Below are 17,998 nucleotides of genomic sequence, written 5' to 3'. Positions count from 1 at the left end.
AGGGCCAACACCCAGCATCATGGTGTGGGGAGCGATCTCCTACACTGGCCGTACACCACTGGTGATCGTCGAGGGGACACTGAATAGTGCACGGTACATCCAAACCGTCATCGAACCCATCGTTCTACCATTCCTAGACCGGCAAGGGAACTTGCTGTTCCAACAGGACAATGCACGTCCGCATGTATCCCGTGCCACCCAACGTGCTCTAGAAGGTGTAAGTCAACTACCCTGGCCAGCAAGATCTCTGGATCTGTCCCCCATTGAGCATGTTTGGGACTGGATGAAGCGTCGTCTCACGCGGTCTGCACGTCCAGCACGAACGCTGGTCCAACTGAGGCGCCAGGTGGAAATGGCATGGCAAGCCGTTCCACAGGACTACATCCAGCATCTCTACGATCGTCTCCATGGGAGAATAGCAGCCTGCATTGCTGCGAAAGGTGGATATACACTGTACTAGTGCCGACATTGTGCATGCTCTGTTGCCTGTGTCTATGTGCCTGTGGTTCTGTCAGTGTGATCATGTGATGTATCTGACCCCAGGAATGTGTCAATAAAGTTTCCCCTTCCTGGGACAATTAATTCACGGTGTTCTTATTTCAATTTCCAGGAGTGTATGTGAAGTACACAAACGGCAAGGCACAATCAATATCTTCACTACATGATAGCAATGACAATGTTACTGATAACAGTGTCACTAGAGCAGAGTTACAAAACATAGTTTTCCAAAATTCCCACACAAAAGAAAATGAAGTGAATATACAAGAATTTAAATCAAGAACTGTTGCCAAGATGAGTAACTTGGAAGTACATATCATCACAGTGCAGCAAAGTAGCTTACATCACTTAATAAAGGCAAGTCCTCTGGTGCAGATTGCACACCAATTTGATTCCTTTCATAGTATGTTGATATAACAGCTCTGTACTTAACAAATACATAAAACTGCTCACTTGATGGAAGATCTGTACCTAAAGGCTGGTAAGTTGCATAGGTCCCATCAGTACCAAAGAAAGGAAATGGGAGTAATCTGATGAATTGTAGACCCAAATCACTAACATTGATTTGCAGTAGGATTCTGGAACACAGGCTGTGTCCAAATATTACAAATTACCTTGAGAAAAATGATATGTTGACACACAGTCACCACAGATTCAGAAAATAGGTTTCTTGTCCAAGACAACCAGCCTTTTATTCTCATGAGGTAATGAGCGACATCAACATGGAGTCCCTTACCAGATACGATTAATGGATGACATCAAAAAAGTTCAAAGAATGGTAGCTCATTTTGTATTATTATGAAATAGTAGGGAGTGTGTCATAGACATGACATACGAGTTGGAGTTGGCAATCATTAAAACAAAGACAATTTTCATTGTGGTGAGAGCTTTTCACAAAATTTCAATCTCCAACATTTTCCTCCAAATGTGAAAATATGTTGTTGACCCCCAACTCCATAGGGAAAAATGATCATTGTAATAAAATAAGAGAAATCAGAGCTCACGCAAAGAGCCCACTATTAAAAAGTGAAATAGTGTGAAAGTGGTTCGATGAACCCTCTCCCAGGCACTTAAGTTTGAACTGAAGAGTATTTATGTAGACTTAGATGTAGATGTAAATGTAGATCAACAAGGTTAGTAACAGGTCAAAACCATTTGAAACTTTAATGGTTGCAGCCATTTTGAGAAGCCTAAATAACTGCATTCTAAGTACTTCAAGAATATGCATATTACAGTCTCCTTTATCTTTGATTTTTATTAAGGAGATTTGAAAAAGTCAGAAATAAAATTAACAGTTTGCAATGAATTTGCTTGTGCATTGGTCATTAGGAAATCTGTGATTAGATGAATGGATTATTAATAGTTAAGTCTCTCCTTTTTTGTTAGAAGCCTTGTATGGTTGCATATGTATGCTTCCTGACACATAATGAGTCTGGGGAAGAGTCAGTGTGTTATTGTTTGATGCTAGAAAACACAGAGAACCAAAATGGATGTGGCCAGCTGAAGACTTTAACACATGAAGAAGTCTAGGGGTTGCTCTTTATCCAGCAATTGGTGTCTAGTGTATGGTTTTTTTTGTTGTTGTTTTTGTTGTTGTTAATGACTGGTCAGTGGCAATTAAAGGTATAGGAATGTACATATACTATTCCTGAACATTATGGAAATTTTTATACAACACTGTAGCCATAATGTTTTGCATGATATAGAACCATTTAAATCATTTATAAGCTTTAGCGAAGAAATCAGTCTGTGCAGAACACATATTCAGGCGCTGTGGATAGCAATTGAAATAGTGTCAGTATTTCAATTTTATACAGATGGTCAATGTAGAATGCCAAAACAAAACACCTTTCAGCTGTCTTAAGTTCCAATTGTTACTTTATTTGAACAAGCAGTTTCAGCACTACATTATGCCATCTTCAAGCCCCCTCACCGAAACAAAGGAAGATTCTCACATCTTGTTCAGTCAAAATAGTGGCTAACATTCAGTTAGTGGTACCCGTAGATTTTTAACACAGTGCTCCCTTCACTCATTACTTGCCAGTCAGGGGGCTTGGAGATGGTGTAACGTAGTGCCAAAACCGGTTGCTCAAATAAAACAACAATTGGAAGTTTACACACCTGAAAACTGTTTTGGTTCAACATTTGCAATTGAAATAGTATGGCTCAATATTAATGCAGGAGACTTCAACATAATTATACAGCTTAAATCATGTTTGGTTGCTTATCCTCAAGATGTTAAAAATAGGCTCTCCTGAATACTAAGTCCTATTTCAATGTTTTAAGCTTATCAGTGCAAAATGAAGACAATACAACCAATCCAATGTTATTTTTAATTAATTGCACCACATGAGAGATCCCAAAAGTCAGACTAGCAGTTGCTTAGAACAACAACATTAATTAAAAAAAAAAAACAGTAACAATTTTTCCCTTCATTGGGGTGTTTAAATGATAAGACAAACTTACCCTTCCTTTGGTTGCTGCTTCCTCAGCAATCATGATTTTCATCGTAGTTGTTTTTCCAGCACCATTGTGTCCCAGAAGCCCAAAAACTTCTCCAGCATCTACTGCCAGAGACAGATTTCGCACTGCAATCTTGACGTGGACATCCTCCTCTTCCTCTTTTGGACAACACAAGCTGCATGTGCACATTTTCAACTCCTTTTTATGATATTCCTTTCGAAGATTCTGCACAGACAAACAACTGATAGTTACAACAATTAGGTAAACATAATTAGAATGAATCAATAAGTCTCATGAAATGGTGAACTGAGTTCTTTGATCAACCTATTATTAAGACTTTTTTTTTTTTAGTTTGTTAGCAGTCTGGATGCTAACAAATGTTATGCATCAGTTTTCATTTAATGTACTACCACTGTCTATTTCTTGCAACCACAGAACAGTTTTGTGTGTTTGCTATTGCATAACAAGAGTGTCAATTACTTACTGTGAACCAGCAAATGACCTGTTCACCCACTGCCTTGGTGATGTCTAGTTTTGGGTTTTGGTCACTTTGCTTGAACTTTGGAATAGCATTTATGTAGGTCACGAACAGGACTGGATCCAAAACAATACCTTATTTTATGCCCCCCCTCCCCCTCCTCCCACACTGTGTGTGGTTTCAATTCGGGTGCACAAACCATTATTGTCTCAATCTGTTTTCTATCAATATGATACGACTCTTTCCGTACAAGACGGATTCCCATTCACATTGTAGTTTGCCTAACTAGCATGTTGTGAAATACAAAAGACCTCACGAGGTCATAAAAGTGCCCTTGAGAAAACTTATATACTTCATTATCGTAAATGATTATTTTATGAAAAGTCCTTTACAACAGCTGAACTAATACACAGTTGATGTGATCTAATAAAAGCGGGACAGTATTTTACTGCAATAGTTCCTTCAAAACTTTTGGTAAGACTGGAAGGACTGAATTGAGCCTGTTAAAAGTTGTTTGACTGTCTGATTTTATGTATGAACACTTCTATTGTTTACTTAAGTTTCTCATGAAATATGCCTTCAATTACTGATTACAATGACAACCAAGAGAGACAGTAAGATAGTGTGACATGTTTATTGTTAACACTTTTGAGACCAAACCCAAGCACAGCTCAGGCCACAACTTTGTGTTAAAAGGGCCTTGGCTAAATATAGGTCAGGTCACGATTTTCTCGACTAGTGAGCCACATATCACTGAAAAACTGGACTCATTCTGTAGAAGAACAACATACAGATGTCTCACTACCTATCCCTTGACTGGTGCTGCCTCTAGTTGTCAATTTCTAGAACTATTTTGATAGAAAAGTTAGCGAATTGTAATAACTGCTTTCACAAATGGCTGGGACAATACGATAATATTGACATAATTCCATGTGCGTACTTATTAGGTTTTGGAGTTTTCTGTATTCTGCTACGAATTGTCATGTTTGCTGTGTGGGCAAGAAATTTTGGAAGTTCAAGAGGAAGAAATTACTCAATAACTCAGCTTGCACTTTTTCTTGGGAGAATAATCATACTTCCATATCAAATGAATTCACAATTGCAAATAAGGACTACCATCAGCTGTAGAATGGAATGACGACAATGAAAATTTGTGCCAGACTGGGACTCGAACTCTGATTTCCCACTTATTGTAAGTGGTCGCCTAACCATTTGGCTATCCATTCACAACTGATGATTGTGACCCACATTTCCATATGTTGTCAACCATGCATCTGTGACCTGCACTCATACATCCACTATGTATATTCCCGTATTTGCCAGACATGGTACTTTAAAGTCGCTTGCTCAGTATCGGCAGATAAATATGATATTGCAGTACCTGTACTAGTCTGGTTACATTCCAAAGTTTCTTTTGACGTGCAAGACAGACTATTAAGCAGGTAGTCATAATGTCTTGGCTTATTAGTGTATGTGCCTAAGAGACTGATTTCTATAGTTCAACATTAATAACACTGTTGTTGTCAACATTAATAAGAATTACTAAGGACATAAAACAAAGCTAAAAACAATGATCACTGTGCAAACACACACAATCTGAAGATGGCACATGCATGAAGATGAATACATAAAAAGTTGTGTCCCATATGTGAAAATGGCATTCCACGCACAAGGCATTCTTCATGTCAGAATTTATCAGACCGATGTCAACACAAAAACTGTACAGTCCATTTCCTTTTTTTGATATGTTTCAACAAAGATTTACCTAACACAGGTTCAATGTGTTAAATCTTTTGGCAAGATGGAGAACCTACGACACTGGTGTATGGAGCTCATACATCTTTATATCAAAATCTTCCAAACCATGCCATTGGTCATATTGGACATGATAGCCCTGTATTCTACTCTCGGCCACCTAGATCTCTGGGACTGACATCCAAGGATTCCTTTTTATCTTGTTAGGTGAGAGACCTTGTGCATGTGCCTGCTTTACCAAAAACACTTCCAGAACTCAAAATGCACATTTATAGTGTGTCCAAGTTGGTGACTCTGCCTGAGCTTCAGAAAGTGTGGTGTGATATGAATTATGATGTATTGCTCGTATTGCCAAGGGTGTCTATAGAACGTATAAAGTATGTAAAAACTAAATTTAACTTCATTTTACATTCTCTGCAATTCTTATCAATGTATCACAATTTCATTAAATATAGCCACTTGTAATCACTAACCACTATGAATTGCCCTATTTGTGAGTGGCAACACCATACCATCGTCACGAATACCTAATTTGCTGAGGTTTTGTTTGCCCTTGTTGCAGGGTGGTCTTTTTCTCTCTACTTCAGAAACAAAAATATTCTGAGGCACTACAATTTTTCTGAGGCACTACAATTTTTCTGCCCCACAACCTCCTAACTCCTGAGTAACTACACCTGCCACCAAGAATCACCACCACCTCACTGAAAGAGCAAGTGCATTACATAGGCAACAACCCACATGTCTACCACATGCCTGCAGTGCCTATAGAACTAGTGCTATGAGCAACAAGTGGCATAAAAGTCCATCAAGTCAGGTTTGCTTGAAATACATGCTGTAATGGCCATAAGCATTAGTTAACTTTGAGATTGGGCACAGTGAGTGGTTGCTAGTCAAGAATGCCTTTAAGGCGAGAAAGACACCATTATCAACACCTCACCGAGTTTGAATGAGGTCATGTAATAGGGCTACAAGAAGCTGGATGTTCCTTTTGTGATAGTGCAGAAAGACTGCAGGAATGTAGCCACTACACTTGATTACTGGCAGCAGTCGTCATGAGAATGTACAGTCTAAAGAAGACTGGCCAAGTGCCACAACCAAGAGTAAAGACCATCGTGCTTGGAATATGGCTCTGGTGCATCTGCAGCAGTAATCTGAGCAGCAGTTGAAACCACAGTGACACAACAAACTGTTGCAAGTTGGCTACTTCAAAGACAGCTCCGAGTCAGATGCCCTTTGGCGTGCATTCCACTAACCTCAAACCACCATCATTTATGACTTCAGTGGTGTCAAACAAGAGCTCATTGAAGGGCAGGGAGTGGTTCTATTGTGTTTTCTGATGAAAGATGGCTTTATCTCGGTGCCAGTGATAGCTGTGTGTTGGTTAATAGGCCAGTTGAAAGCCTGCATCCAACCTTACGTGTGCTAGACATGCTGGACCCACATCTGGAGTTATGGTCTGATGGGTGATTTTGTATGACAGCACCCTGATGGCAAATCTGTACGTCAGTTGGGTGACTCAACTGTTGTGCAGCCGTTCACGAGCAACATTCAAGGGGGTGTTTTCCAACAGGATAATGTTCGACCACATACCACTGTTGTAAGCCAGTGTTCTACAGTGTGTTAACTTATTGCCTTGCCCTTCTCTATTACCAGATCTGTCTCCAATCGAGAACATACGGAACATCAACAGATGACACCTCTTGTGTCATCCACAAACAGCATTAACCGTACCAACCAACTGTGACAGGCATAGAACTCCTTCCCACAAACTGACATCCTGCATCTATGTAACACAATGCCTGCGTATTTACATGTTTGACTCAACATTCTGGTGGTTACAGTAGTTATTAATGTAGCAACATTTCACATTTGCAATGGCTTATGTCACAATTACATTAACATGTGAGCTTGCAATGTTAAGCACTTAAATAAATAACCTAGACAAATGTATTCCCACAATTTCATTACTCTACAAAAATGGCTCTGAGCACTATGGGACTTAACTGCTGTGGTCATCAGTCCCCTAGAACTTGAAACTACTTAAACCTAACTAACCTAAGGACATCACACACATCCACGACCGAGGCAGGATTCGAACCTGCGACCGTAGTGGTCGCGCGGTTCCAGACTGTAGCGCCCAGAACCGCTCGACCACTCTGACCGGCCATTACTCTACATTCATTACTTTTTAGTGTTGTGATTTTTTTTCCATCAGTGTATGTACTCTGTTAAAATGTACGCAAACTGAGGACAGTGTAAAATAAAAAAGGGGGGGCACTATAGCAGTGTCAGCCTAAGCAACTGTGACAGCAATATGCAATCCTGCAAGTGCCACTAGGGAAAGTTGACCACATCATAAATGGTGCCAGCATGTAGCCCATAAATAGGCCAGTCCTCCCTCACCACAAAGCCAGTCTGATGAGGTGGCTGTGAGGTTAATAACTGAGCCCTGGGGATGACAGTAGCTAAGTGACTTTTTTGCTATGTGCCTAGAGCTGTCTACAAGAGCCAGATACATAGAAATCTGCCTCCTGCCCCCTTTTACATATGTCCATTTGGACTCTATTCTGTCCATTGCTGCTGCAGCACACTGTGGCACTGCTCTGTCACCCAGAAACACAGTTACCACCCTCTTCAGGCTTCCAGTACCAGACCCCAGCACAGCAATCTGGCACAGATTGCCTGGCTACCCTGTCTGTATCCACAGCCACATACGTTACTACATCTGTAACTTCATGTAACCATACAAATAGCAGATAAGATGGTGATTTACAAGTTTATTTTATAATTTTAACAGCTGTGGTGGTACAATTACGATGAATACATGTAACATTATTTCATACATTATCAGTTAAGTTCTGAAGGTAGCAGGGATAAAATACAGGCAGGAAAAGATTATCTACAACTTGTACAAAAAGCAGACTGCAGTTACAAAAGACGAAATACATGAAAAGGAAGCAGTATTATTTGGGAAGACAATTAGACAGGGTTGTAGCCTATGCCCCATACACGAAGTAAGCTTGAAGGAAACCAAAGCTAAATGTGGAAACGTAGTTCAGGTTCAGGGTGGAGATATAATAATTAACTTTGATATTTGCCTGCAGCAATGCAATTCTAATGAAGGCAGTAAAGGACTTGAAAGAGCAACTGAATGATGTGGATAGTATTTTGCAAAAGGGTTTACAAGATGAGTATCAAAGTATAAATAAGGGTAATCCAAGATAGTCAAATTAAGCAGTCATTTCTGAGGGAATTGGGTTAGGAGATTAGACACCAAAAGCTGTAGGTGAGTTTTCACAGCAAAATAACTGTTGAGGGTAGAAGTTGAGAGGATACAAAATGCAGAACAGCAACAGCATAAAAATTGTTTAAAAATGTCAACACCAAATATAAATTTAAACTTTAGTAAATAATTTGACAAGGTATTTGCCTGGAGTGTACGATTGTACGAAAGTGGTAAACATAAAATAAGCAGTCCAAGCAAGAAGAGAATAGAAGCTTTTGTAATGTGGTGCTGAAGGTTAGATGGATAGACTCAGTAACTGATGAGGTCACATTGAATCGAATTGCTGAAAAAAGTAATTTATGGGTCACACTGACTAACATCTAAACAGGGATCAATTTATAGGACAGTTATATGCAACTCCTGAGGCATCAAAGAAGTATCAGTCTGGTACTGGAGGCAAATGTAAGGGGGTAAAAAAACTGCAGAGGGAGACTTGTGTTTGAATACAGTAAGCAAGTTTAGATGGATGTAGGTTGCGGTAGTAATGCAGAGATGAAGAGGCTTTACATAGAATAGATTACTGTGGACAGTGGCATCAAAACATGCTTTGGCCAGAAGATAACAACAATAATCCACCACACATCATGCAAATAAGTTATAGCACCCACCCAAAGATTTGAGTATTTCAACTTTTAACTTTTTCCAAATGGTACTGATTGACACCAAACACCTTAAATGTACCAAAGGACACAAAGAAACTGTTGCCACATACCTGAACTATTACCACAGGTGGCTTTGTTATATTGCTGGCCATTATGTCAGCAACCTTCTGTCTTTCTGCTTTAACATCATTATCTTCATGTTCTCCAATGTCACTATTTTCAGTTACTTCTTCTGATGTTTTCCGGTCATGATTCTGCAATGCATGAGCAAAGTTTTATTTATAGTGTTGACTCATCTGTTTCAACTGCTACACTTACTTTTACACAACATAGAACAATAAAATCTGCTAATCTCATTATTGTTGAAGAAATCAGATGGTATTGGATTGTAATATTCTCTTACATCATGTCAGACCCTTAAACTATGGTCATACAAAAAGAATAATGATGTAAATGTAACCAGTTGAGTGTGAAGCTTAGAATAAATTTTGGAAGGACATTGCAACTCCTTAGAGAAATATCAGTACCCAAAAGGACCAATAAAAATTATTAATACTCATAAAGTGAAAATGAATATTCAGTGTTTGAGACAATGCAAAAAAACAGCTGTAAGAGAGGGGGAAGGAGGGAGGTGGGAGAAAAGCTGTTTGTACTTCCAGGGTAAAACAAATGTGGAGATACAAACTGCATGAATTAGTGAAGCATGAACCGACAAAAGTACAGCAATGTCCAGAAATTAAATATTAAAATTTTGCTTAAATAGATCTGAAAGGATGTCATTTATTCAGACATTAAACAGATGGTCCACAAAGAAACAGAAGAGAGACATATAAGAAAGAAAAAGGGAAGAGGAAGAGTGGTGGTGAGGCAGCAGGGGCGGGGAGGGGGGGGGGGGGGAGTAGGGGTAGCTAACACGTGCTGTTTCATTGTGGTGAAACCTCAGTACCGGTATGTCATTTTCAATATCGCTAAGAAAGTGAACTTATGGATATGAGATTAGATAGATTGCAGCAAATGTTCATTCTTAAAAATTTACTTTTTTACCAAGTACATTTTGTTCACTTTACTGAGAGCCCAATGATGTGTTTCTGGCCTGTATCAGGTTCTTATTATCAAGATTGGAAAAATTCATGTCATTATCATTGTACTATTACAGATATGTGCATGTACACTAGTGTGTCTGAATTTTTGTGTAATTTGAATTATATTAAATTGTATTTCTTTCAAATGTCAATTTTTTCCTCTCATCAGTAACAGTATCTGCACCCCATAGCACTTTATGATTGAGGTCACAGATCAAAATAATAAACCAGGATGTGTACTCTCACCTTGGAGGATAATATAGAAATATTGATATTACAATAAAATGTAATGATTTATATTGAGGAAGGATAACAAAAGTAAATTAACTATAATGAAAGTGGATAAATAGGCCTTGGGCCTAGTAAAAGACCTGTGGTGTCACCGCCAGACACCACACTTGCTAGGTGGTAGCCTTTAAATTGGCCGCAGTCCGTTATTATACGTCGGACCCGCGTGTCACCACTATCAGTGATTGCAGACTGAGCGCCGCCACACGGCAGGTCTAGAGAGACTTCCTAGCACTCGCCCCAGTTGTACAACCGACTTTGTTAGCGATGGTTCACTGACAAAATACGCTCTCAATTGCTGAGACAATAGTTAGCATAGCCTTCAGCTACGTCATTTGCTATGACCTAGCAAGGCGCCATTACCAGTTACTATTGATACTGCATCATGCACAGTCAAGAGCAACGCTCATCATTAATGGATTAAAGTTAAGTATTCCACCAGCTACGTCTGTTTTTCTAAATTCTAATTTCCTTGTCCTGTTCCAGACCTCACGCCAGCCTGCTTGAGCTAAAACGCGTGCCTTTCGGCTTCCTCTAGTACCCGGTGTTGGCTCTCCTGCCAACCCACAACAAGACCAAACCAAAAATGGTAGACAGTGGCACTTTGAGCAAAAATGAAAGACTTTGATAAATACCTGAACTGCTGAAAGAACTTCCACACTGGCTGAGGCCCTTAACAGCAACAACAAGGTACATTAAAGAGCTCCTGCATCATTTATGGTGGTGAAGTCAACAGAGTCTGTTACCAATCAGTGGCTGCGGTTATCCTTTGGCCTCGCTAATCAGTGGACTGATCCAAAGAGTAGTAAATGTATTGTGTTAACTGACAAACTTCTGAAACCTATGTAAAGTAAATAAATGGTCTGATACAACAATTGATGCAAGGTTTGTGAAATTAGGTTTTATTGTATCTGGACTGATGATCAAAGTATTTTTGATGCTATTCTCTATCAGACTATTTTATGCCCTCCATATAAAATGTCACTAACAGCTAAAATGTCTAGGCCCATCTTACTTGCAGCCTCTGCCAGCTCTACCTTGTTCCCAGAATAGCCCGTATTGATATTAATAGCTCCCCATCTCATTACCATTTGTTTGCCAAGTCGTATCTTAGGAGTTCCTGGTTTGTCAGTTTCACCTCTAACTGACAAACCAGGGACTCCTAAGATACGACTTGGCAAACAAATGGTAATGAGATGGGGAGCTATTAATATCAATGGGGGCTACTCTGGGAAGAAGGTAGAGCTGGCAGAGGCTGCAAGAAAGATGGGGCTGGACGTTTTAGCTGTTAGTGACATTCGGGTAAGGGGTGAGAAAGAAGAGGAAGTGGAAGAATACAAGGTCTACCTGTCAGGAGTCAAAGCAGGAATAGCACAATGAGGTGTATGGCTTTACATCAGGAAAGAAATGGAACCCAGCGTAGTTGTAATAAGGTATGTAAACAAACGACTGATGTGGATAGATTTGACAGTGTCTAGCAAGAAAATTAAGATTGTGTCAGTATATTCGCATTGTGAAGGGACAGATCAAGATAAGATGGATAGTTTTTGTGAGGCACTCAGTGATGTAGTTGTTAGAGTAAAGGACAAGGACAGTGTTCTGCTCATGGGTGATTTTAATGCCAGGATTGGAAGTCGAACAGAAGGGTATGAAAAGGTTATGGGTAAATTTGGAGAGGATATGGAGGCCAACAGGAATGGAAAACAACTCTTGGATTTCTGTGCCAGTATGGGCTTAGTAATCACAAACTCCTTTTTTAAACATAAGAACATTCACCGGTATACTTGGGAAGGCAGGGGAACCAGATCTGTCATTGACTATATAATAACAGATCAGGAATTCAGGAAGGCTGTGAGGGACACACGTGTATTCAGGGGATTCTTTGATGACACTGATCATTATTTAATCCGCAGTGAAATTGGGATTTTGAGGCCGAAAGTGCAGGAGGTCAGGTCCATATGTAGGAGGATAAGAGTGGAGAAACTTCAGGATAAGGAAATCAGGCACAAGTAAATAACAGTGATCTCAGAAAGGTACCAGTTAGTTGAAGGTAGTCAATTACAGTCATTGGAAAAGGAATGGACAATGTACAGGGAAACAGTACTAGAAGTGGCTAAAGAATGTCTTGGAACAGTGGTGTGTAAAGGCAGGATGAAGCAAACAGCTTGGTGGAATGACACAGTCAAGGCAGCCTGTAAAAGGAAGAAGAAGGCGTATCAAAAATGTCTACATACTAGAACTCAGGTAGATAGAAAAAGTTATGTTGGAGAAAGAAACAAAGCCAAACAGATAATTGCAGCATCCAATAAGAAATCTTGGGAAGACTTTGGAAACAGGTTGGAGACTTTGGGTCAAACTGCTGGAAAACCATTCTGGAGTGTAATTAGCAGTCTTCGAAAGGGAGGTAAGAAGGAAATGACAAGTATTTTGGACAGGTCAGGAAAACTGCTGGTGAATCCTGTGGATGCCTTGGGCAGATGGAGGGAATATTTTGAAGAGTTGCTCAATGTAGGTGAAAATGCGATCAATAATGTTTCAGATTTCGAGGTAGAATGGGATAGGAATTATGATGGAAATAGGATCACATTTGAGGAAGTGGAAAAAATGGTCAATAGATTGCAGTGCAATAAAGCGGCTGGGGTGGATGAAATTAAGTCGGAACTCATCAAATACAGTGGAATGTTAGGTCTTAAATGGCTACACAGGATAATTGAAATGGCCTGGGAGTTGGGACAGGTTCCATCAGACTGGACGAAAGCAGTAATCACACCAATCTTTAAACATGGAAACAGAAAAGATTGTAACACCTACAGAGGTATCTCTTTAATCAGCGTTGTGGGTAAAATCTTCTCAGGTATTGTTCAAAGGAAAGTGCGAGTATTAGTTGAGGACCAATTGGATGAAAATCAGTGTGGGTTTAGGCCTCTTAGAGGTTGTCAGGACCAGATCTTTAGCTTACGGCAAATAATGGAGAAGTGTTATGAGTGGAACAGGGAATTGTATCTATGCTTTATAGATCTAGAAAAGGCATATGAACGGGTTCCTAGGAGGAAGTTATTGTATGTTCTATGAGATTATGGAATAGGAGGCAAATTTTTGCAAGCAATTAAAGGTCTTTACATGGGTAGTCAGGCAGCAGTTAGAGTTGACGGTAAATTGAGTTCATGGTTCAGAGTAGTTTCAGGGGTAAGACAAGGCTGCAACCTGTCTCCACTGTTGTTCATATTATTTATGGATCATATGTTGAAAACAATAGACTGGCTGGGTGAGATTGAGATATGTGAACACAAAATAAGCAGTCTTGCATATGCGGATGACTTAGTTGTGATGGCAGATTCAATTGAAAGTTTGCAAAGTAATATTTCAGAGCTAGATCAGAAATGTAAGGACTATGGTATGAAGATTAGCATCTCCAAAACGAAAGTAATGTCAGTGGGAAAGAAATGTAAACGGATTGAGTGCCAAATAGGAGGAACAAAGTTAGAACAGGTGGACGGTTTCAAGTACTTAGGATGCATATTCTCTCACAGGATGGCAACATAGTGAAAGAACTGGAAGCGAGGTGTAGCAAAGCTAATGCAGTGAGCGCTCAGCTATGATCTACTCTCTTCTGCAAGAAGGAAGTCAGTACCAAGACTAAGTTATCTGTGCACCATTCAATCTTTCGAACAACTTTGTTGTATGGGAACAAAAGCTGGGTGGATTCAGGTTACCTTATCAACAAGGTTGAGGTTATGGATATGAAAGTAGCTAGGATGATTGCAGGTACTAGTAGATGGGAACAATGGCAGGAGGGTGTCCACAATGAGGAAATCAAAGATAAACTTGGAATGAACTCTATAGATGTAGCAGTCAGGGCGAACAGGCTTAGATGGTGGGGTCATGTTACACACATGGGAGAAGCAAGGTTACCCAAGAGACTCATGGGTTCAGCAGTAGAGGGTAGGAGGAGTCGGGGCAGACCAAGGAGAAGGTACCTGGATTCAGTTAAGAATGATTTTGAAGTAATAGGCTTAACATCAGAAGAGGCACCAATGTTAGCACTGAATAGGGGATCATGGAGGAATTTTATAAGGGGGACTATGCTCCAGACTGAACGCTGAAAGGCATAATCAGTATTAAATGATGATGATCATCATCATATAAAATGAGGTTACAAAAATCATGGGATATCCTCTAATATCATGTTGGATCTCCTTTTTCCTGGCATAGTGCAGCAACTCAATGTGACATCGACTCGACAAGTTTTTGTAAGTCCCCTGCAGAAATTCTTAGCCATGCTGCCTCTATAGCCATCAACAACTGCAAAAGTGTTTCCAGTGCAGAATTTTGTACAGGAACAGACCTCTCGATTATGCCCCATAAATGCTCAATAGGATTCATGTTGGGAAATCTGGGTAACCAAATCATTAGCTCGAATTGTCCAGAATGTTCTTCAAACCAATTGTGAACAATTGTGGTCTAGTGACATATTTGGAAACATGAAGTCCATGAATGACTGCAAATGGTCTCCATGTAACTGAACATAACAATTACTAGTCAATTATCAGTTCAGTTGGACCAAATGATCCAGTCCATTCCTCATAAAAACAGCCCATACCATTATGGAGCCACCACAAGCTTGCACAGTGCCTTGTTGACAACTAGGGTTCATAGCTTCATAACATCTGCACCACACACAAACCCTAACATCAGCTCTTACCAGTTGAAATGATGACTCATCTGACCAGGCCATGGCTTTCCAGCAGTCTACGATCCAATTTATATGGCCATGAACCTAGCAGAGACAATGTTGTGTTGTCATTAAAGACACTTTCATCAGTCATCTGCTGCCATAGCCCATTAACATTCAGGTTTTCCTCACTGTCCTAATGGATATGTTTGTCATACATCCCACATTGATTCCTGCAGTTATTTCTTGCAGTCCATGGTGAGAGAAAAATGCCCAAAATTTGTTATTCTCAGCACACTCTTGGCACTTCGAATGACAGAATATCGAATGCCCTAAACTATTTCCAAAATGGAATGTCGCATACATCTACCTCCTACTACCATTCCACATGCAAAGCCTATTAATTCCCATCATCAGTCATAATCATGTCAGAAACCTTTTCATGTGAAACACCTGAGGACAAATAACTCCACCAATGCACTTCCCCTTTACAAGTTGTGTATGAGATCCTACTACCATCTATACATGTGCATATCACTATCCCATGACTCTTGTCACTTATGCGCATTTTGTCAACTCATGTACTCATTATATTTAGAATTCCAACTAGCAATACTATGTAATTAGTTAGTTAGTTACATGTTCCTTTGGTCATAACTGTACCTCTTGCTATAATGTGGAATAAGTCAGCTTTACAATTATACCACACTTTGTGGGCAAAAAATTGGCAAGGTGCTGAGCATTACATGATTTTTTAGTTACATTTTGTAAGTACACTCCGTGATTTACACTTATCGTGCTACTACAAATTCAGATGTTGTTCTATGGAGCAGGAGTTGTTAAGCAGATATGATTTCAGTTTGTATTTGAAGTCAATTTTATTATCCATTGAATTCTTTACATGTCTGACCAGCTGGTCAAAGATTTTTGTGACTGAATACTTCACTCTCTCTGTGCCATACTAAGGCTGAGTGATGGATAGTGTACATAAATTAAAAATAGATAGTTTGTAAGAGCTTTTTGGTCAGCTGTAGTAATGTCGTTTTAGTTCTATGAATCCAGATCAGTTGGTTAACTTGCACATGACATGAAAGCTAATACACTCTCACTCACTCTCTCTCTCTCTCTCTCTCTCTCTCTCTCTCTCTCTCTCTCTCTCTCTCTCTCACACTCACACACACACACACACACACACACACACACACACACACACACACACACACTCACTATGGAGGCAAGCCTTGACCCAGAAAGGCTAGCACTGTATTTTGCTTCAAATGTTGTGGTATCTTGCACATTTATTTTTAATTTTTCATCAATGGAAGAAAGCAGTAAACTACACTGTTCATGAAGAGTACTGTACCACCCTGATGAGATACAAAGCTTGTGCTTTGTTTTTATTTGAGACAACATTCTCAATACTCTTTCAACAACGGGAATTCATTATGTACAGTGACTTGTGTAATGAATGTAAAAAGGAAACTAATTCTAAGTGTAATTCAGTAGTGTGATGCATCTTCAATTGTGGATGAGACTGTACAGCTTGCATACATTTTTTAGTATCTTGAGATGGCTCAAAGGGCCATTTACAAACTTAGGGTATGCCCAAGCAGGTTTATGCCAATATGAGAAGTTGCCCAGTGAACTGTCATACAACACAGTTACATAATTCGAAATGCAGCTGCTTTTCTGAGAGACAAAATTGTAGAAGATCTGCCTCATAGTGGTCACACATGGCCAACAACACTACCAATGTCAGCTGTCTACAATGTATGGCTCACAGGTATCCCGAGTGAGAATGTAACAGAACTACAAACTGCCTTTTAAGCGATGAGTGGAAAGCCTGTGTTGGCCCAGATAGTACGCTACCATCTCTACATGATAAATGACCCTGGCTTCTCTTCACTGACAAATAAATGATTAGTCTGGAGCATGACAATTTCTGTGCACAGAGCATGCACTGCCTGTGTTTGAGGTATACTGTCCCAAAGGTTCAGCTGGGAGGTAGGGTCAGTTATGTTATGAACCAGAATTATGTATAGAATTAGGGTTCTTCTAAACAAGTTTAATGTTCCATAAATAATTTGAATGATTTTTTATTGAGATGATGGTGAATGAGTCAATTTACTGCACATGATTAGTTTTAACATTAATTAACATAAAATTTTTCAGTCCTACTAATGCAAAGGCACTTAAAACTAGTTTCCTTACGGGCTATCAGTATTTTAAATAGAAATCTGACTGGAGGAGACGGAGTTGTCCACAAGAAATGATTTTAGATTAGATTTAAAACTTGCTTCACTACCTGTCAGACATTTTTATATTATTGGGAAAATGTTAAAACAAAAATTGTCATTGCATATTGTACACCTTTCTTAGTCAATTACAGCTTCAATAATGGGTAATGAAGGTATATTTTCCTGATAGCAATTTCAGCACAGACACAGGTATTCTCCTCAAACATTATTTAGGATGAATTTTAATAGCAAAAACGTATACTGTGAAGGTACAATCAAAATTCATAACTCTTTGAAGAGGTAACTACACAATGACTGTGGTTGTACATCACACATTATTCTTACTGCTTATTTTTATGCAATCTATACTTTCCATGTAATGAGTTACATCAGAAAATTATTCCACAAGACATTATTGAGTGGAAATATGCAGATATTTAAAGTGGTCAATGCACTTCCAAGACTAGCAATTATACAAGATGCAACAGTAGCTGAACTGAATTGTTTCAGGAATTCAGTAATATGCTTCTTCCAGCTAAAGTTTTCCTCAGTATGAGCATCCAACAATTTGGAGCAATCTACTCTGTTCACTGACTCCTGTCATATACTACATCAGTAGTTGCTGTGACTATTTGTT

At 39.4% G+C, this 17,998-nt stretch overlaps 1 protein-coding gene across 2 annotated transcripts in view; it reads right to left on the bottom strand.

Moving 5' to 3' along the window:
* LOC126100161 (cholesterol transporter ABCA5-like) overlaps nucleotides 1–17,998 on the bottom strand; it is a 337,905-nt gene that overhangs the window by 47,120 nt on the left and 272,787 nt on the right. For both annotated transcript variants that reach the window (XM_049910704.1, XM_049910705.1), the window contains 2 exons: nucleotides 9,193–9,336; nucleotides 2,965–3,186 (listed from right to left, as the gene is read on the bottom strand). In XM_049910704.1, the coding sequence (XP_049766661.1) occupies nucleotides 2,965–3,186; nucleotides 9,193–9,336 (366 nt within the window). The remainder of the gene's footprint in view (nucleotides 1–2,964; nucleotides 3,187–9,192; nucleotides 9,337–17,998) is intronic.

The sequence above is a fragment of the Schistocerca cancellata genome, chromosome 9, assembly GCF_023864275.1.
Source record: "Schistocerca cancellata isolate TAMUIC-IGC-003103 chromosome 9, iqSchCanc2.1, whole genome shotgun sequence".
Lineage (NCBI taxonomy): Eukaryota > Metazoa > Arthropoda > Insecta > Orthoptera > Acrididae > Schistocerca > Schistocerca cancellata.
The sequence above is the reverse complement of the archived record's forward strand: the minus strand, read 5'-3'. Positions and strand labels throughout refer to the sequence as shown.